Source organism: Pelophylax lessonae (genome assembly GCF_965119305.1).
Source record: "Pelophylax lessonae genome assembly, chromosome: 2".
In the NCBI taxonomy this organism is placed as follows: Eukaryota; Metazoa; Chordata; class Amphibia; order Anura; family Ranidae; genus Pelophylax; species Pelophylax lessonae.
In genome coordinates this window covers 413155377-413176964 of record NC_138769.1, presented here as the reverse complement: position 1 = coordinate 413176964, position 21588 = coordinate 413155377, and the positions used below count along the sequence as shown (strand labels likewise).

Below are 21588 nucleotides of genomic sequence, written 5' to 3'. Positions count from 1 at the left end.
TAATAGCTAGTTGCTGACTGTTACAGAAAGACTGTTACTGAGCCTGAAGAGAAAAAAAGGCAAATATTAAGAAGTTTCTTACAAACACCAGCCAGGTTCAAAACTTAAAGATTTGACTTTGCTTAGTATTGTTGGAAGCAGGGAGTTATTTAGCTCCTGGTGGCACTCTTAAGTAGCCTGTTGGATGATCTGTGAAATCTAATAGAAGTATCTTGCAGTTTACTCAGATTAATGTGATTTGTAAAGGCTTTGTAATTGTTTTTTTAAAAATGGCTAACATTCATGTGCGATGGTTTTACACAGAACAGTGTTAATCCTCCTCTTCCGGGTTCTCCTCCAGTGCTTCTGGCTCCTCCCCCCCGCCAAGTTCTGCCATAGGAAGCGGCTTGCACTCATGCAGGTTCACTCCCAAGCCAGCTCTGTGTGTCCATAGTCTTTTCGTTAAAAAAAAGTAAATGATCAAAAGTGCCCTATTTGTGTAGTGTTGGGGAGTAGGAATGCATAGGAGGAAAGTTTAAGATTGGTTCTCTAGAGAGCCGGTTCACACTGGGGCGACTTGTCAGGCGACCTGGTCGCCTGACAAGTCGCCTGCCATAGATTAGCACAGGACCCGTTCTAATAGGAGCGACACAAGTCGCTCCAACTTAGAAAAAGGGTCCTTAACTACTTTGGGGCGACCTGCATTGACTTCAATGATATGAGGTCCGTGCATGTCGCTCCGAGGTCGCGGTGCGAGCTGCGCACCGCGACTTCACAGGTCGCACGGCAAAGTCGGGTCGCGCCTATGTGAACCGGCTCTTAAAGTGACTCTATTGCTAGTTTAAAAAACTAAAATGAAAACAATTGTTTCGAAACTTTGCTGTATTGAAACAAAATCTTCTGCATCTGACAATTCTGGGAGTATCGGATACCAGTGTTCCCTGCTGAGCTCTTTTAATCATTACTAGACACAATAGTGACATCGGAGTTGGCAAAAGGAACTGTAGAGTGCATCGGGAACCAGACATTTGACACCCTCTAGATTCATTAAAGTCTCTTTAAAAAAACAAAATCCAAACATGTTTTACTTACCTGTTCTGTGCAGTGTTTTTGCACAGAGCAGCCTCTATCCTCCTCTTCTCAGGTCCCTCGCCGGCTCTCCTGGCCCCCCTCCTGCAGAGTGCCCCCAGAGCAAGCAGCTTGTAATAGGGGCATCCAAGCAGACTCACTCCTGAGCTGCGGCTCTGCTTGTCCATTTTCAGACAGAGTTGTGGCTCTGCCCCACCTCCTCTCTCCTGATTGGCTCAGTGACTGATTGACAGCAGCAGGAGCCAATGCTTCCAGCTGCTATCTCAGCCAATGAGGAGAATCAGAGCCCCCGGAGAGCCCAGGCACTCGTGCACATCGCTAGATCAAGATGGTGCTCAGGTAAGTATTGGAGGTGCTGAGGAACATGAAGGTTAAAAAACTTGATCCTTTAGAACCACTTTAAGCTTCTCTCTTCAACACAGTGCAGTATGGAGGCATAAGCAAAAGGACCAGGACCTTTGTTACTGGGAGCACTTATTTTTATTGTTTTAAATGGCTACTGATTCACTTTAAAGTGGTTGTAAACCTCAGACCTATATGAACAACATATCCCTCTATAGTGTGTACTTGTCTCAATTAAGAGCAACAAGTGTAATTTCTGTTTTGCTTCTTCATTCCTCTGCATGAATCACTTCTGACAAGTTTTACTGATGCCAAGAGACAAAAGGTGACAGGGGAGGAGGCTCCAGCTAATTGACAGCCTCAGCTCTGTGTGAAGGGGGGTGTGTCCCTTCTCTCCAATCAGCTCTCAGAGCTCCTCTGCTAAGGTCTGCAGAGTGTAACTTCAGCTCAACGCCTTCTTTTTTCTGAACTCTCACACAAGCTTTAAATATTCAGCACTTTGAAAAGATTTAGAGGAGAGAAAATACTGCAGATAAACAGGTACAACTTATGTAGGAGGATTTATTTAATCTCTTTGTATCGCCTGAAGCCAGTCCCTTCAATGGGTATATATGTAAGGGTTTACAACCACTTTAGGAAAAAGAACTGGTTGGAGTAATACTGCCTTCTCTTTCCTATAAAGTCAAAATCCTACTATATCTAAAACCACAATCACAATCTGACATTTCTGAGAAAACTGTTTAGAGTCTTTCATCATGTTGGGCAACAGGCTATTATGTATTAAGGTATTATTAAATGAAATGTGCGAGCTGTTAGCTTCTACTGCTGCCCTATACAGGATAGCTGCAGTCAGTCCATACATGAAGAGAGGGCATTACTGCTGTTAATAAAAAAAGCTCTGCTCAAAAAAAAAAAAAAAAGCTCTGCTCATCACAAAAATCACTTTATTGAAACACTGTTTTTTTTTTTTTTTTTTCTGTTTTAGGCTAAGAAAGTAAAATCCACTTATAGCCTTATGCAAAAATGGAGTGATGGTCAATTTTCACTTTCTATGGTACCTGAGCAACATAACGTATTGGGGGAAGCACAAAGAAGTGGAGTTCCTATCAGGTGTGTATTTGCACAATTTGTACTTAGCTGTAGAATGTTCCTATGTATTTATACAAATGGGCCTACAATTGTCTCCTTTTCTTTTTTCCTTATGGCAAATGTTTGGACACTTTTGAATTATAAAGCTGCTTATGACATGTCTCTGCTTAGGTTTGCCAAATCTATTTTGGAGATGGATTTAAAAAAAAAAAAAAAAAATTAAAAATGTTTGTGTAAAAACATAAAAAATAGGGTATGATATCTGTAATTATTTCAAGCTGGGCCCCTAGAAAATAAAACTGTGGGTTTTGCAATTTTTTATGTCACATGGTATTTGTGCAGCGTTTTTTTCAAACATATTTAAAGAACAAATAAATAAAAACAATACACTTTAAATTTTAATAAACAAAAGCACTAGTTCTAATTCCTCTCTTTTTCCAAGCTAAAAAAAAAAAGAAACAGTTTTGCCTTTAACCACTTCAGCTCCAGATGTTTAACCCCCCCTTCATGACCAGGCCATTTTTGCTTTATGGCACTGCAGTACTTTAACTGACAATTACGCGGTCGTGCAATGCTGTACACAAATAAAATTTATTTCCTTTTTTTCCCCACTAATAGAACTTTCTTTTGGTGGTATTTGATCACCTCTGCAGTGTTTATTTTTTGCACTATAAAAACAAAAAAACAAAAAAAGACCAACAATTTTGAAAAAAAAAAAAATATTTCTCTTTCGGTCATTGAAGGACACAGCTCCTGATATTCATAACCATTGGGTTATACTGCCCCCTACAGGAGTAGGATACTAGGCAGAAAAGAAATCTGGCTACACCCATGGGCAGTCCCAGGGGGTGTACTCCCTCTCTTTGCTATAGCCACTCCATTTTTTCCTGCCTAGTCAGGAGTAAGGACCTATTTGCTTGCTGAGATCTTTGGTCCTGGCAAAATTTTGTAGATAGAAATTTTTTTTCCTCCGGGATTTTTTCCTGTGAGATCTACAATCAACTGCCGGATTGGGCGACGGGCTGGATAATCTAGCTCCACGCTAGGTCGGCCACGACAGCCCCACTGAACGGGGGCTGGCTCAAGGTCGGACCCCCGGGTTCCCCTCCTTCCCGCAGGCAACCCCCCCTTGCCCAGTCCCTCATCCGGCCCCCCCACCCCCCCCTCCATGCTGGGGCTGGTTGGGTTGTTTGGCCACTTTCCTGGGATAGGCGATGGGCGCCGGGGGTGCGCCGCCGGCGACCAGACGATCGGCTGTGCAGGAGGTTGTAACTGGTGGGGGCTGCTGCCAGGGCCCCCTGTCCTGCCTGGATCTGCCTTTTGAGGCCTGGTCTTCCTCCTGGGTCCCTGTAATCTTTGTGGTGCCATGCAGGCCGGCATTTCGTTGCTATAAGAAAATAGCGGCGGCAATGACAGTGGAGCCCTGTGGGCTGCGAGCCCCACCTCATCCCCTGGTACTGACTCCTGGATCATTTTACTTCCTGATCGCCGCACCTGTAGTGCAGATTCCCCTGGTGGCAGCAGGTGCCTATTTCTGTGGGTGGTGAATTTGGTGTGGTCTTCTCCCTCTCTGCTGAGGATCGCTTGGTGCTTTGTGCCTGGTGACCGGGTGGTGCTGCAGGTGGGGGTTGTCCCTTAGCAGCGTTTTACACTTTGTGGGGGCCCCCTGGTGACTCATGGAGTCTTTGGAGCACGTTTCTCCACCTGATCCCCTCTGAAGCTGCAGGGCCCTCTGGGTCCCAACCATTCATCCATGCACTGACGGCGGTCCTGGCGTCCCTTGTGTCCCGAGTGCACCGCCCGCCTTCCCTGCCTCATCTGTCTCATCAGATCCTGAATCTGATTGGACTGCTGTGGACGTGGGTCACCCTGCTGGGTCTGCAACCACCCTCCTAGAATCCTCTGATAGTGAGGATGATTCCTGCACGTTTGCGGCCGCGCAGGAAAAGGCACTGGTGGATGCACTGATTGTATCTGTGCGTGAGACCCTGTAAATGGAGGACGCAGCTGACGCTGCGACGAAGGCACAGGTGTACTTTGGCACTCACAAGCCATCCAAAGCAGCAAAAGGTGTTTCCTTTCCCTGCCTATTTTGACAGAATTGTCGCTAAAGAGTGGGGATGACCAAAGCGTCCCCGTGGGGTCCCTAAGCAGTTTAATAGGTGTTACCCCTATGAGGAGTCCCTTCTTAAGAAGTGGACTGTACCACCGGTGGTGGACTCTCCAGTTTCCAGATTAAACAATGCAACCAAGATTCCGATTGAATCCCCGGCCTTTTAAGGATCCAGCTGACCAGAAGGCGGAGGCTGTGGCCTGCACTATGTACACTCTGGCCGGTTCGGCAATGAGGCCAGTATTCACCATTGCCCTAGTGTCGCAAACTCCGACTGAGTGGGCTAAGCTCCTACACCATGACCTGGAGGGAGAACAGCTCCCTCCTGCCTTTGCCGAGCTGGTGGACCGGCTGGTCCAGGAGCTGCAGTTTATCTGTGATGCCTCTTTGGATGCGGCTCCCCTGATGGGTCGCCTCTCTGTTTTGGCAGTGGTCTTTCGGCGTGTGTTTTGGCTCAAGTGCTGGTCTGCGGATCAGTCTTCAAAAAAGGCCGTGACTGATCTTCCTTTTCAAGGAGATCGCCTGTTTGGAGCTACCCTGGATGACATCATTAAAGGTCTCACAGGGGGAAAGAGTACTTTTCTTCCGCAGGCTACTAAGGGCAAGGAACCTTGTTGTAGACATGGGCCTTCCTTCTCACCTCAGAAGTTTTTTCGTCCCACAGGGTCGACTGACAAGAGCTCAAAGCCTTTCAGGAGCATCCAAACGAACCTGGTCTGGCAAGCAAAGATCGTGCTTCTCCAGACCTGTGGACAAGGCTCCTTCTGCATTAAGGTGCGCCCTCACCCTTATCGGGGATGGGGGGATGTCTTCGCTGGTTCCTGGACCCGTGGACTTCTGGGGTACAAGGCAAGTGGGTCCACAAAGTCATTCGGTCCGGCTACAAGATTGAGTTTTACTCTTGTCCCCTGACAAGGTTTTTTCCTTCCAACTTGCGCCTGTCCCTAGACCGCTTACAGGGCCTGTTCGGGGCGGTACAAAACCTGTTCCTTTAGGAGGCGATTGTCCCGGTTTCAACCTCGAAACCTTGTCAGGGTTTTTACTCAAACCTGGAAGGAAGGCAAAGTGTGTTCAATCCTGGACCTCAAGGCACTAAACTGCTTTGTGCGGTTACAGAAGTTCAGAATGGATTCCATTCGAACAGTGGTGGCATCCCTGCGTCAGGAGGATTTCATCGCCACTATCGATAAAAGATGCCTACCTTCACATTCCAATATGTGCCAGTCACCAGCGTTTTTCTCTGCTTTACTTTGGGAGAGGAGCATTATCAGTTTGTAGCTTTACCCTTTGGTTTCGCATCTGCTCCTCGGGTCTTCACAAAAGTATTCGCCCCGGTCCTAGCTTTGCTATGCCAACAGGGGATCGCGGTACTGGGCTACTTGGATGATCTCCTTCTGTGAACTCTGCGGGAGTTCGGCTGGATTCTGAATTTTTAGAAGTCTGCTCTGGTTCCATCCACAAAGCTGGATTATCTGGGCCTGACTCTGAACAAACCCCGGAAATTGCAGGCTGCAATTCGCCTCCTGATGTCCAAATGGTCATCCCTCCAGACTTGCATGCGGGTGCTGGGCCTGATGGTGTCTACCTTCAAGGTGGTTCTGTTTGCACAGTTCCATAGGAGGTCCCTACAAAAGGGAAATTCTGACCAAATGGGACAAGACTCTGCAGTCTCTGGACAATGAGTTTTTTTGTCCCTGATATGGTGTCTTTATTCTCCGGCGCTTATTCTCCGGCGCTTCGGCTGGGCAAAGCCTTCCTCCCCTTGTATTAGACAGTGGTCACCACAGATGCCAGCCTGTCCGGCTGGGGAGGCATCCTCGGCAAGCATTCTGCTCAGGGGATCTGGACGCTGGAAGAGTCCAGACTCCTGATCAATGTCTGGGAACTTCGAGCGATCAGACTGTCTGGATCATTGGATGGATCGTCTTCAAGGTTGTACAGTGCGCATTCAAATTGGACAATGCCACGGCTGAGGCTTATGTCAATCACCAAGGGGGGCACAAGAAGTGTCCTGGCGGCTCTGGAGCTAGCCAGCATTCTAAGGTGGGCAGACTGGTTCGTTCCAGCCCTCTCCGCCGTACACATTCCCTAGGTGGACACTTGGCGGGTGGCTTACCTCAGTCGGCAAGCATTGGACCACAGGGAGTGGTCCCTTCATCCAGAGGTGTTTTATCAGCTGTGTCTCCCGTGGGGAACCCCCCAAGGTGAATCTGTTGGCTTCTTGGCTCAACAGAAAGGTGCAGAAGTTTGTGGCTTGGTCAATGGATCCTCTGGCGGACGCCACAGACGCGCTGGTGGCCCAGTGGGGTCAGTATCGTCTGATTTACGCCTTCCCTCCTGTCAAGCTTCTGCCCAGACTTCTATGCAGGATCGAGGCAGAAGGGATTCCGGTCATCTTAGTGGCTCTGGACTGCCCTCCGCGGGCTTGGTAAGCCGATTTGGTGCAGCTGGTCGCTGACATTCCTTGACAGCTTCCTCCCGGAGGATCTGCTGTCCTAATGATCAATCCACCATCCTGCTTTACAGTCGCTGGCATTGACAGCTTGGCTGTTGAACACCAGGTGCTGAAGGATAGGGGTTTATCTGAGTTTGTGATTCCTACACTGTTGAAAGCTAGGAAACCTACCTCTAGGAAGATCTATCATCGTACGTGGAAGATGTATATTGCGTGGTGTGGGTCTCTTGGGGTTCTTCCTCGCTCCTTCTCGGTGGCTCAGATCTTGACCTTCAACGGGGGGGAGGGTTGAACAGAAATTGGCCTTGAGTACCATCAAGGGCCAGGTGTCTGCTTTGGCGATCTTCTTCCAATGACCTTTGGCCACACACTCCCTGGTGCATACCTTTCTACAGGGTGTCCGATATTTTGGTTCCTCCAGTGCGGGCTCCGTTGCCGCCTTGGGATCTTAATTTGGTGCTTTATCTCTCCAGAAGCCTCCCTTTGAATATATTCGGAAGATTCCCCTGCTTACGCTGTCATAGGAGGTGGCCTTTTTAGTGGCCATCACCTCTGCGTGCAGGCTGTCGGAACTGACGGCATTATCCTGTTGTTCACCTTACCTGGTAAATTCACAGGGATAAGGTGGTTCTTTGCTCCGGTCCGTCAATCCTTCCAAAGGATGTCTTTCATTTTCATTTGAATGAATACATTGTGTTGCCTTCCTGTGTCCCAGGCCTAAACAGTCGAAGGAAATTGCCTTATATGTGGTCCGGGCAATTCGGGTATAACTAGCAGCTACAGAGTCTTTCCGGAAGTCAGACGGATGAACCTTGAAAAGGGTTGTCAACTTCCTTTGTGACCATTTCCAGATGGATCAGACAGACGGTGGTTCAGGCCTATTCCATCAAGGGTCCGGTTACTCCTTTCTCTGTCAATGGGCATTCTACTAGGGCGCTTGGTGCCTCCTGGGCTTTCCGTCATCAGGCGTTGGTGACGCAGGGTTTGCGAGGCGGCCACCTGGTCGTTGGTGCACACTTTCATAAAGTTTTACAAAGTGGATGTGTTGCCTCCTGTGGATGCTTCTTTTGGCCGCAAGGTTTTGCAGGCTGCTGTTAGGAGGACCTGATCCTCTTTGAGAGTGTGGATTTTTTTTCAGGTGGGCTGCAATTGTTTGGTTGAGCTTCTGTTGCCTGGTTGGCTAATGTTTATCCTTGGGAATTTTTTTGTTTTTCCCACCCCTCATGTTTAACACTGCTTTGGGACTCCCCAATGGATATGAAGATCAGGAGCTGTATCCGTCAATGAAAGAGATAAAACGGTATTTTTGACTTATCGTAAAATCCATTTCTCTGATGTTCATTGACGGACACAGCACCTACTTCTCTCTGGAGTTCTAATTCTCCTGACACTGCTTGTAACAAAACTGAGTGGCTATAGCAGAGAGAGGGAGTACAGTAATCCCCCGCTACATCGCGGTTCACTTTTTGCGGCCCCGGTAATTCGCGTTTTTTTTTGTAATGTTATTTTACTATATAAATCATTAAAAATGAAATATTTTTGTGTTTTCCATAGCTCTTGCTCTGTCTCTTAGTATCTTTTATGTGTTTAAATGAGTTTCTATTGTTTTAAAAGTGTGTTTAAAGACCTTAAAATGCTTTTACATGTACAGTGACAGTAAAAAATCATGCCTACAATGCATTTTAATAGGGTTTTTCTATTTCGCGGAATTTCACTTTTCGCGGCTGGGTCCGGAACGTAACCCCCGCAATGGAGGGGGGTTTACTGTATACCCCCTAGGACTGCCCATTGGTGTAGCCAAAATTCTTTTCTGCCTACTGTCCTACTCCTGTAGGGGGCAGTATGAGTATCAGGAGCTGTGTCTGTGTCCATGAACATCAGAGAAATTCATTTTATGGTAAATCAAAAATCCCATTTTTTTTTTAACTTTCTGCTATAAAACATATCCAATAAAAAAACCAAAAAAAAAAACAAATTTCTTCATCCATTTAGGTCAATATGTATTCTGCTACATATTTTTGGTAAATAAAATCCCAATAGGCATATATTATTTGGTTTGCGCAAAAGTTATAGCGTCTACAAACTATGGGAAATTTTTATGGATTTTTTTTTTTTTTTTTACTATTAATGGCAGCGATCAGCGTCTTATAGCGGGACTGCGATATTGTGGAGGACAAATCTGACACTAACAGACACTTTTTGGGGACCAGTGAAACTAATACAGTGACCAGTGCTAAAAAATATCACTTTCACTGTACTGATGATACTGGCTGGGAAGGGGTTCACATCAGGGGAGATTAAAGGGTTAACTATGTTCCTAGCCAGTGCTTGTGTACTGTGTAGGAGGTGCTTTTACTAGGGGAAGGCATTGATTCATGTTCTTGCTTTGCAGGAACACAAGATCAATGCCTTCCCTACTGACAGAATGGCGACCTGCCTTGTTTACATAGGTAGATCGCTGTACTGGCTCTCTGCCTAATGATCAGCAGGTTCCAACGGACATCGAGTCCAGCGGTACCCGCAGATCAGCTCCTATTGTGTATAAACAGAGGTGCAGGTCACTGGCGGTAAGCATGTGCGCCCCAGATCCGGAAGTGCAGGAAATCTGCCTTGCTGCCATATATGCAAGTTAACCGGTTAAAATATATATTCTAAGCATATAAGTTCCCGAGGTTAAGTGATCGGTAATATTTGATATCAGTAAATTAGGGCACACATCTACATGAGTCCAGCAATATGGAACTTTTGAGCAATCCATGCTCCTCCTCTGCATGTAAAACATTACCTTTCTAATAATGCTAAAAGCATAACATACAACAGGAGACGCAAACAGAATAAATAGTAAAAGAGTCTGAAGTGCCTTCATTGTACATCCTATGCTCACATAAACTGTGGGGATGGAGTGGAGGGCAACTTCTGCTGCAATCGCCTAGATGGTCGGAGCAGAAGTGAGAGGGGGTACCGTTCAAAACATGGTTCCCGCCCCCCCCCCCCCCCCCAAGAAAAAAAAAAATGTATTCAAAATATGACAGAGGAGGTGCGGAGGAGAAGGGGAAAAGAAGGGGAACGTCCCTTTTTTGGTGAAGTTCTGCTTTTAATTTACCTTTAAAAAAAAATAGAAATCCTCGTACATCTGTGGAGAAACTACCAGGGAGCCTGTGACATGTAAATGGATATCTGTGGTGTTGATGTACGTTTCATGAACCCCCTCTAGTGCATTCTTGGCTGGAAAATGTAGAAAATGTTTTACAGGTGACACTGGCAGATCAGCTTCTGGTCGATAGGAAAATACATACTTGTGTTGGGAGGTGAAGGAAGATGTTGCTGATTAAAGACAATACAGGGGAATAAAACCTAAACATTTGTGAATGCAAATGCATGTGACTTAGTAAAGAGCTTTATTTTTCAGATTACTGGTTTATCCTCCTCCCCCAACAAAAGGAGGCCTTGCTGTTAGTAATGAAGATTTGGAGTGTTTGGAGCATGGAGAGTTTCTCAATGATGTCATCATTGATTTTTATCTGAAGTGAGTATCTTTTTGTCTTTCCTGTACTGTTGCTGTTAATGTTGGCCTAAAAAGTACTGTTTTCAGGCCCTTTTAGCAAATATCTGAGCTTAATTTCCCATTCTATTCCCTGAGAAAATGTCCTGCTCTATCATTCTAACTTTGATCATAGCCTGGAGGGTTAAACTTAATGGTAAGACTTCTATATACAGTGCATTCACAAAGTATTCAGACCACCTTCACTTTTTATGTTGCAGCCCGATACTACAGTGGTTAATTCATTCTTTTTCTCATTAATCTACACTCAGTACCCCATAATGAAAAAGTGAAAACAGAATGTTCGAAATGTCTGTTAATTTATTAAAAAGAAAAAACTGAAACATCACATGTACTTAAGTATTCAGACCCTTTACTCAGTACATTGTTGAAGCACTTTTTGCAGCAATTACAGCCTTGAGGTTTTTTGGGTATGATGCAACAAGCTTTGCACACCTGAATTGGGGGATTTTCTGTCATTCTTTGCAAATCCTCTCAAGCTCATTGAAGTTGGATGAGGACTGTCAGTGTTCAGTCAGGACTCAGTTGTTCTTGAGGCCGGCCATACATGATTCAAATCTTGGCCGGTTCATCGGGAACCATTAATGAGACAGCTGAAGGTTCCAAGTAGATTGATCTATCAACTTGGGTACAACCAACCTAGCGGATTGGCTTGTGATTATAGCAAGCTGCGGCTATAGCCACTAGTTATAATCATGGTCTTCTCCTGGTGGGGACGGTTTCCCCAATGGGAGAATACAATGGCCCGGCAGTGTGTATATGTATGGCCAGCCTTAGCCACCCCTGTGTTGTCTTGGTTGTGTGCTTAGGATGGTTGTCCTGTTGGAAGGTGAACCTTTGGCCTAGTCTGAGGTCCTGAGTACTGTGGAATAGGTTTTCATTAATGATGATATCTCTGTACTAGGGATCAACCGATATTGTTTTTTCATTGCCGATACCGATATTTTGGTCATCGCGTATCGGTATTGGCCAATATTTTCGTACATTTTTTTTTTTTTTTTTACTTGACACGTACTCTTGTGGAGGGATCCCCAAACCCCTCCTCTGCACTTAAAAGCATTCAAAACGCCAAGTTTGGCTTTTGTGAATGCTTTCATTTTTTTTTTTTAATCTGGAGCGAGTACCCGGAAGTGATGTCATGACATCACTTCTGGGTTTTTGCATGGAGATCCGATCAGAGCCGAATGCAGCTTTGATCGGGTTTGTCGGCGGCCGTACAGGCTGGTTGCCTGGGTCTCCCAGGGGGGGACGGAAGACCCGGGCGAGCCGCAGAAGGTGGTCGGAGGGGGGGGGGGGGTCGATGTTCCCTCTCGCTCATTGTAATGACAGCCGAGCGGCTTCTCAGCCGCATCGGTTGTCATTACAAGACAGCCGACCATCGGCTATGGACTCGGTACCGGGGTGATGCCTCTAGCTGCAGGCATCACTCCGGTACAAGCACTTTCCGAAGTATCAGTAATATCAGCCACCTTGGTGTCCGATTTTGATATATCGGCCCTCGATAATGGATCGATCCCTACTCTGTACTTTGCTCCATTCAGCTTTTCCTCAATCCTGACCAGTCTCCCAGTCCCTGCTGCTGAAAAACACCCTCCCAGCATGATGCTTTCACCACTATGCGTCACTGTTAGGATAGTATTGGGAAGGTGATGAACAGTACCTGGGTTCCTCCAGACATAGCATTTAGAATTGTCTGAATCTTGGTTTCATCAGACCAAAGAATCTTGTTCCTCACAGTCTGAGAGACCTTCAGGTGCTTTTTTGCAAACTCCAAGTGTGTTTTAATGTGTTTTGCACTGAGAAAGGCTTCTGTCTAGCCACTACGCCATAATGTCCAGATCAGGAGGGGGGCTGCAGTGGTGGTTGTCCTTCTGAAACTTTGTCCTATCTCCACACAGGATCTCTGGAGCGCAGTCAGAATCACCATCTGGTTCTTGGTCACCTCACTTACTAAGGCCATTCTCCCCTGATTTGCTCAGTTTGGCCGGTAGGACTCGATAAGATGTCACACACACACACACACACACACACACACACACACTAAACTTGATGGTGTTAACTTTAATGTAACTATTGTACACTCTTTCAAAAATGTAAATCAAATCTTGAGCTGCATGCTCGAAGAGCCAACCATACATTTAGGCTTCTTTCACTTGGACCTAGCTGCTCACTGACAATCTGCAGTGGACCACTTGGTCAGCAGTGACTGATCTGCAGTTGGCAGGCGATTGAGAGAAGATATGCCACCTCCCTTGCGCCTGTTTGAAGAGGGATGTCACACTGAAATCCTTTCTTACCATACTGCAACCATGTCCATCTGAAGCAATCACATTGTGATTGTAGTGCCCCATTCCCTTTACAGGACGTGGTGATAAGCAGTATCACTTGCTAACCATGACATGTCAAATTCTTTTTGAAGCAGTGTGCATGTGGCTGGCCTGGTCTTGACAGTAGGGATAGACCAATATGTTTTTTTCAGTGCCGATACCAATACCGATATTTTGGTCACAACATATTGGTATCGGCCGATATGGGACGATATTTTGTACATTTAAAGTTTTGAAAAATAAACACAATTTTTGATACAAATCTGGTACTGAACATGTTAATTTTTGTTTAATGCTTAATGGCTGGCTGGCACCCTGTGGTGGGTGGCTGGCTGGCACCCTGTGGTGGCTGGCTGGCACCCTGTGGTGGGTGGCTGGCTGGCACAGGGGCTGTGGGTGCCTGGCTGGTACAGGGCCTGTGGCAGGCTGGCTGTCTGGCACCCTGTCTGTGGGTGGCTGGCTGGCTGGCACAGGGGCTGTGGGTGGCTGGCTGGTACAGGGCCTGTGGGCGGCTGGCTGGTGCAGGGCCTGTGGGCGGCTGGCTGGTGCAGGGCCTGTGGGTGGCTGGCTGGGTCGCCAGTACAGTGCCTGTGGCTGGCTGGTACTGGGCTGCTGTGGGTGGGTGTATGGCTGTGATACACCCACGAGATTAGTCCCGACTCCAGACGAGGCTGTCTAAGGTGAGGGAAGCGGCCTAAGAAGGCTGAATGATGTCACAAAAATATCGGCAATATCGGCCAGTTCCGGGGCCGATACCAATATATTGGGGAAAGTGCATATCGGCCCCCGATATATCGGCCTATCCCTACTTGACAGGCAGCTGAAGTGAGTAAAAAATGTGCCTTAATTGCCTGTTTTTTCTGCCGACAGTGCCCATGTGAAAGGGGCTTTAGTTTTTTATCTAGGCATTGCAGTAGTGCACCAATGCACCCCACCCCATCTCTCATATAATGCGACAGATTCAAACCTGGCTTAGAAGCTTGAATTTGACTAATGGTACATTAGGCAAGCAGAGAAAAAGAATGTTACTTATCACAAGCATCACCAAGTACATTCTGGGTGACAATGTAATGGCTGTATGAATTGTGTCTGCAGTGGATTAAAGTGAACTCAGATTAAACTAAACTTGACATGAGAAGTACAGGCTGCAAGCAGGCCTTTCCATTTGAAAAAGCTAGTTGCTTGGCTTCTGTAGACTCTTATTTCAAGAAGAGATGAGGCATTCTTGACCTTTCCCAAACGTTTGGTATATGTTAGTTCCAAGACAAAGTTAACAGTTTCTGGAGGACCGCAATGGCAAACCCTCACATCTCTCTCATGACTTAACTAAATGGATAATGGTGTTTACTTCTGAGTCTGTGAGATTATTGCTGGCATGGCAGCTGTTCCTTGTAAAGCTAATGCTTGCTGGATAATGCACAGAGAAAAACTAAAAGCTTCACTGATGCATATTATCTAGTCAAAGACAAATTTTATATTTAAAGTAAGCATAAGAGAATTATTTAAATGTATAGTAGACACTGAAAGTGTTGATGCTTGCACCTGATTTTCGAACCTGTCAGAGAAAGGTAAATTAATCTGTCAGTGTCCACACTGAGGTTAGTGCACTGCACCCATCACACTGACAGGTGCATGATTGTACTAGGGGTGAGCAGAGCCTGATGCGGAAATAGTTCCTGATTAGGTTTAATTTACTGTTGACAATGCACAACAGTGGCCAGATTCATAGCTGCAATTCAGGCTTTCCAATCCCTCCAGTGCTGTGCGCTGCCAATAAGAAGTAATATGGGCCTGATGGGGAACAAGTCTCTCAGTTCCCCATCAGGCTCCACCCACCTAGTGACAAGTCCTATCCCAGATATGGCCAGTGCCATATTTGGGTAACGTTGAAACAAAAACCACTGCGTCACAGTGTCCTCAAGCCTACTAAATATAACCGTGATATCCCTGCTGCTAATAAAAAAATGAGTGGAATTCACCGATTGCAATAATAAAAAAAAAAAAATCTTCGTGTATGGGCACAAGGTATCTCCTTTTTTTGTTAGTGACACTTAAATTAACACATTAATCTCATATAAACAAAAAATATTGCAAAAAAAATAACGTGTTGCAATATTCCATAAATGAAATTGTCCATCTTTTTAGAACAATATGAAGCCATCCACCGTGTGACCACTGGTAAATCGCTACCTCCAAATAGTGCTCAACTTCATGCAGACAATCGTACCGTGGACTTGTGTGTTCTGTGATCTACACCATGCTTAGACTATAATTGCCACTCACCAGATTTTGGGACCCAATGTTTTGTGGGTAAGCTTGCGCATAGCAAAACAATCACTTGCTCCAGATCTCCTATCCTTCCCTCTATGTGGTGAGTGGCAGTGGATGGCTAAGTGTGCTGTAGATCACAGGACACAAGTCCAAGGCATGGTTGTCTGCATGAGTTTGAGATTTGAGCACTATTTGGAGGTGGGGATTTACCAGTCGTCACACAGTGGATGGCTTCATAATGGACTAAAAAGATGGACAGTTTTGTTTATGGACTATTGCAACACGTTATATTTTTATATTTTTTGTTTATATGAGATTAATGTATGCATTTAGGTGTCACTAACAAGTAAGGAGATCCCTAGCGCCCATACACTTTAAGATATTTGGGTAATGACATCACCACTATCCTCAGCCTCTTTGTTTATATTTAGCTTTTGGATGGGGAATCTCCTGGCCAACAGTTCAATGGGGTGCGGGATGGAGCACATTTATAACCGATTCCCAGCACAGACGTGAGCATTGAGATACGGTACCTTTGTACACCAGCTCAGAGCTGGTCTTGTATACCCCCAGTTTCCTAAAATTAGAACTGGCGGAAATTCTTTAACAACCTGTTGCTGGCAGAAGTAAGAACTACTCGAATTTGCCACATGTGTCGGTTATGTTACTGACACTGGCACAAATGCCTAAATTAGGCACTGATAGTCCTTAAGGAAATGACCCACTCGAAAAGCTTTGTTTAATTTACCTGATTTTTTTTTTTACCAGCAGATCTTATTTTACCTGTTTTATTTCTTGTAGATTTCATTTTTGTTGATTTGTTATTTGTCTTCGCTACACTGATAATAAGTAGAAAAAAATGTATTTATTACAGATTGACAACATTGTAATAGCATGTGCTATTAATGTGAGAGGATTGCTGACTTATTTGCAATGCATATTTTCACTCCCCCCAGATACCTCATGTTGGAGATATTTCCAAAACCTTTTGCAAACAGATGTCATATATTTAGTAGCTTTTTCTTTAAGTGTTTAACAAGAAAAGAAAACAGTTCAAGCGATAACAACCCAGACAAATTATCGTAAGTACAGTTCTTATTTTATTTTTTTATTCATTGTTTTACACTTGATCGTATTGCAAAGTTTGGGATCATATGCGGCAAATCACAGATCAGGTTTTAAGTCTTAACAACAGACATACAGTAGCTTTATTCCACCCTGCTTTTTTTTTTTTTTTTTTACACCTCCTTTTGCTAGCAATTCAACGCTGTCCTTCTATGATAAAGCCCTGTTGGTGGGGCGAAATATTTCTGAGGAATGTAATCAGGATGAGCTTACTCTGAAGCCATATTTTTACCTTTCTGTGTAGTGGCTGGGCTCCGCTGTGTGGGGTTTCCACCTTCTGTCTCCTAATTTGCTTCTGCTAGCCTGAATGAGCTAGTTTTCAACGCCCGCACCCATTTTGTTCTTTGGACACCAGGGGGAGGCTTTGTAGTGCTTTGAGTGGTGCTGCAAGTTCTTTGCATAGCTGTTCTCGATTAGTTACTCTACTGCCCAGCAGATCCAGCATTGTCCTGCTGCAGTCCCCTGTTCAGGTGTGACAGGGTCCCGCACCACCATCATAAACCACCTTCATCATTGTAGGCGGGTTGCCTTTTCTGGGTTCAGGAAGCCAGCCCACAGTGAGGCACGCCAGCTTTTCCTACTGTCCATTGTTCTACTCTTGCATCTTTCTGGGATATGTGATGTAGACATCCTTGGAGGCTGTGAGAATTTGATACATCATTCTCACCTAGGCCAGATGGAAATATTAAAAAGTACACCGCAGAAAAAAATAAAGGGGGGTGGTTATTGGTGCGAATCTGGCAGGGGGAAGGTGTCCAGGGAGGTAAACTTGCCAGAGCGAGTGAGGGTCTGCCTTTTTTTATTTGTTTTCCTCTATTTACCACAAGGCATCAGTACAGAGATCTCAGTACACTGTAAAGTCAACATGTATGGTCTATGTTCACATAATTGTCCTTTACATTGATCCTACCCTTGAGTAGTGTTTGGAAAGTATGTGCTCCTGATGAAGTGGAAACGGTCCATGATACGCGTTGAGCCCATTATTAATGCATCCTTTATTCGTTATTTTATATTTGGACTTTATACATGCTTAAGATGTTTTTTCTTGCCTATTGACTTAATTGTCATATGTATGTATTATGCATTTATTGTAATGTTATACTATGACGATATTTATTCATTATTAAACCTTTTATTTGTATTAAGTGACCTTACTATTTTATATGCCAACCGACTCCACATACCTCATACAAAGTCCCGTTCTTTTTCCCCCTGTTCCTGATTTATTTCATTAACACCGCTGGGTTATCGGCTTTTCTAAAAGTATTATTTATATTCTACTATGGATTATTTATTCTATATTATCTACCCAATATGCCTATTGGCCCCTCCCAAAGTAACGTTTATAGTATGTTATGGATTATATTACTTATTATATAATATTCTATCCAATATGCCGATTCCACTATACCCTTAATTACCCATTCCATTCCCTCCCCTCCAATATTCTATCTCAGATTATGCTATATGCAATAGAATTCCAAACTATTATCCAGATGGTACCCCGAACCAGTTACAATCAACTGGATCTTTCCAACATCGGCGGACACATGCTGGCGCTACCACACGAGGAGAGAAACACATTTGCACATCTGGTGGGAGTGTGACCTTATCCGTCCTTTCTGGTCGCAGATCTTCTAGATCTACACAGAGATCTATGATGCCCCCCTCCCCCCCATAGCCCGGTTATCTATCCACCTGGGCATGGTTAAAGCCAAAACATTTAGCTTACTAAGATTTTTCCTCTCCGCAGCCAGACAATTATTATCCAGACACTGGAAAAGTTCCTCCACCCCACCCTTTTCTTGGTTGAGCGAAGTTACTCACACCATACTCATGCAGGAGATGCAAGCTAGAGAGCTTGATAAGTGGGAAAAGTTTACCAATCTTTGGTACATATGGATTTCATTATTCCTCGTCTGAGAAATTGAGTAATAGAATCTACCAATAACTCTAACCTTATTGACTCTTACCATGAATATTATTACACATTTGATGTTTATGGGTCTTTTGCCCGATTATGTGCACTATGGGCTGTGCTGAGGACAATATCTTTGCCCATATTTTTTTTTTGTTTGTTTATTCTCACGTGTTTTATTCCAATATATGTTTATCCTTGGAACCGTGCTTTTTTAGTGACCCTCTCTTGATTTCCGGTTCACACTTATGCGATGCGGGAAGGCTACGAATTCGCAGCCTGTTCCCGCATCGCAAACGCACCCCTGGCAGTTCACACTGCCATATGCGATACGCTGGGGGTGTCAATGTAATCTTAACGACACCCCTAGTTTGATTGCATATCGCAGTGCGATCTTGAAGTTCGCACAGGATCGGATCGCAGAAGTGTGAACTGCTGTGCGATCCGATCCTGATGCGGCTGCAAAAAAGGGTCCTGTGCGTCTTTGCTGCGGGTGCGGTGCGAATTTAGCCATACAAAGTGTATGGCTAAACTCGCACCGCACAGCCGATCGCATGTAATGAAGGAGCAGTGCGCTCCGACATTACATGCGATCGCCGCAGCAGTGTGAACCGGCACTGAGAATCCTTTTTTCTCCATCGTTCATTGACAGACGCATCTCCATATTCTTCTTAACCATTGGTTATGCTGCCCCCTACAGGAGTAGGACACTAGGCAGTAAAAAAACGTTACCACGCCTATGGGACAGTCCCTGAAGGCATACACCCACTCCCTCTGCTATAGGATTCAGTTTGTTTCTGCCTAGTTTAGGACCTAGTTCCCAGCTGGGACTTTGGTCTTAGCTTGTTTTTTTTTTTATTTTAAAGTGAACTTTTGTTAAAATTTTAATTTTTTAGCTAGTTATGTTGAGAGAACTGCAATCAACAGCCGGACTGGATATCCTAGATCCTTAAGGTCTCCCAGTCTGGCCAGCGAGCGTGTGCAGGTTATAGCCCCACACTAGACCTCGCTATGACAGAGCCCCATTGGACAGGGGCTGGCCTGTGAGTGAAACTTGGCAGTCAGCACCCCCACCCCGAGTGGAGAGGTAGTCTGTCCAGAGTGGCCCCCACCCGATTGACATTGGTATCCTTCTCTTGTGGTCCACAGAGATTAAGTGGTACTTTGACCTAATCAGTCGTTTCTTCCTAAGGTGGTTTCTGATTTCCATTGAATGAAGACATTGTGCTGCCTTCACTCCTGTGCTAAGCCCAAGCATCCCAAGGAAAATGCCTTTAAATTCTTTGGCTGTGGCTCGGGCAATTAAGGTTTGCCTGGCGGTTACAGAGTCTTTCAGGAAATCAGACACTCCTTTTGTCCTCATGGAAAGGACCTCGGAAGGGATTGGCTGCGTCGGCTGCGACCATATCCAGATGGATCAGGCAGACGGTGGTACAGGCGTATACACTTAAGGGTCAGGTTCCACCTTTCCCTGTGAAGGCGCATTCTGCTAGGGCTCTGAGTGCCTCTTGGGCCTTTCGCCATCAGGCGTCAGTAATACAAGGCTGCAAGGGGGCAACTTGGTCATCTGTGCATATGTTCACTAAATTCTACAAAGTAGATGTGTTGGCATTCTCGGATGCTTCTTTTGGCCGCAAAGTTTTGCAGGCTGCTGTTTAAAAGAGCAATTTTGTTTCTGAGGGTGTATGTTGTTTCTAGGTGAGCTCCAGTTGTTCCTGGTTGAGCTCCATGTTACCGGGTTGGCTAAGTTTTGCCTTTGGGGAATTACGTTCTTTCTCTGCGTTGTTTTCCCACCCCTCATGCAAATACTGCTTTGGGACGTCCCAGTGGTTAAGAAGAATATGGAGCTGCGTCTGTCAATAAATGATGGAGAAAACTTACCTTGATTTTTGACTTACCGTAAAATTATTTTCTCTGAAGTTCATTGACAGACGCAGCACCCGCCCCCCTATTTCTGCGTGTGTTGGGGTTTTTTACTTCTGACACTGCTTGCAGCAAAACTGAATCCTATAGCAGTGTGAGTGGGTGTATGCTGTCAGGGACTGCCCCATCGGTGTGGTAAAGTTTTTTCCTGCCTAGGGTCCTACTCCTGTAGGGGGCAGCATAACCAATGGTAAAGAAGAATATGGAGCTGCGTCTGTTAATGAACTTCAGAGAAAAGGATTTTACGGTAAGTCAAAAATCCAGTTTTTTTCCCCTTTATGGTTTTCCATTGCAGTGTATTTACTGCTTTGTTAATAATGTTCATGTGCATTTGTATTCAATCACTGTGAGTGACTGTCTTTGTCACTTTCTAAAGTTTTGTTTATATTAATATATATTCAACCCTAAAGTCAACATGTATAACAGAGGGTACAAAATGAAAATCTTACGGCTCTGCAATAATCATGATGAAGTCAACCAGAACAAACAGCTGTGAGGGTGCGTTTTAATGCTGATGATGATATGCAAACCTTTTCTGATCAGATACAGCCTCAAACACAGCTTTATACTGTATGTTTCAAGCAGTGCCCATACTGTGATGCTACATGTAGGTATTAGTTGTATGTGGCCCCCCTTCTAAAGCAGAATTAAATTCTCGCTCCGCTTTTCTTTTTTTTTTTTTTTTTAAGGGGCCACCAGTGGGTTTATGTTATAATGTGCTAGTATGCAGCGCATAGAATAAATAATGCTCTCCAGGACTGTGCTGTCAGTGCTGCTATTGGCCAGGGGCACTGCCATCTTCTCCTGGTCTCCCTTCTGTTTCCGTCTGTTCAGCCGCTTGAATGACCGGGCTGTGATGACGTCTCTCCAGTGTTTGTTCAGGAGAGTCGCGTCATCACGGCACAGAGTAGGGCCCCATATGTACACTGAGCTGTGCATGTTGAGCTCAGTGTACAATACAGCTGACAGGCAACATTTATGATAGAAGAGACCAATAGCGTCTCTTCTGTCCTAAAAACTCTAGCTGTCAGCATTTGTTTTTAAATAGGAGTTTAATTCTGCTTTAAAAGTTTGTTGCTGAACAATATCAAATTGCAGTACATTGATAAGTGACATTTTTATGTGTTATGAATGAGCTGAATGTAGGATTTGAAAAAGATACTTGTTTTTCAGAACGGCAGAGAGAAGGCATCAAAGTGTGAAAAATTGGACTCGTCATGTTGATCTTTTTACAAAGGATTTTATCTTTGTACCAGTTAATGAAAAGTAAGTGTTTTGGAGGCAAAAAGCATTTGATTGGGTTTTGTTCTCATCACCAGCACAGTACACATTGCACAGTTATTAGATTGTTATACGAAGTAGTATCAATTGCCACAAAGTGAGATCCATGTGTTT

General features: G+C 44.9%; 1 protein-coding gene across 1 annotated transcript in view; it reads left to right on the top strand.

The window, feature by feature from the left end:
• The window catches only part of SENP7 (SUMO specific peptidase 7), a gene marked incomplete at its 5' end in the record, with an annotated part of 95674 nt that overhangs the window by 46883 nt on the left and 27203 nt on the right, over window positions 1-21588 (top strand). Inside the window, 4 exons of the mRNA XM_082248099.1 lie at window positions 2396-2520; window positions 10477-10593; window positions 16184-16309; window positions 21367-21459. Coding sequence (XP_082104225.1) covers window positions 2396-2520; window positions 10477-10593; window positions 16184-16309; window positions 21367-21459 — 461 coding nt within the window. The remainder of the gene's footprint in view (window positions 1-2395; window positions 2521-10476; window positions 10594-16183; window positions 16310-21366; window positions 21460-21588) is intronic.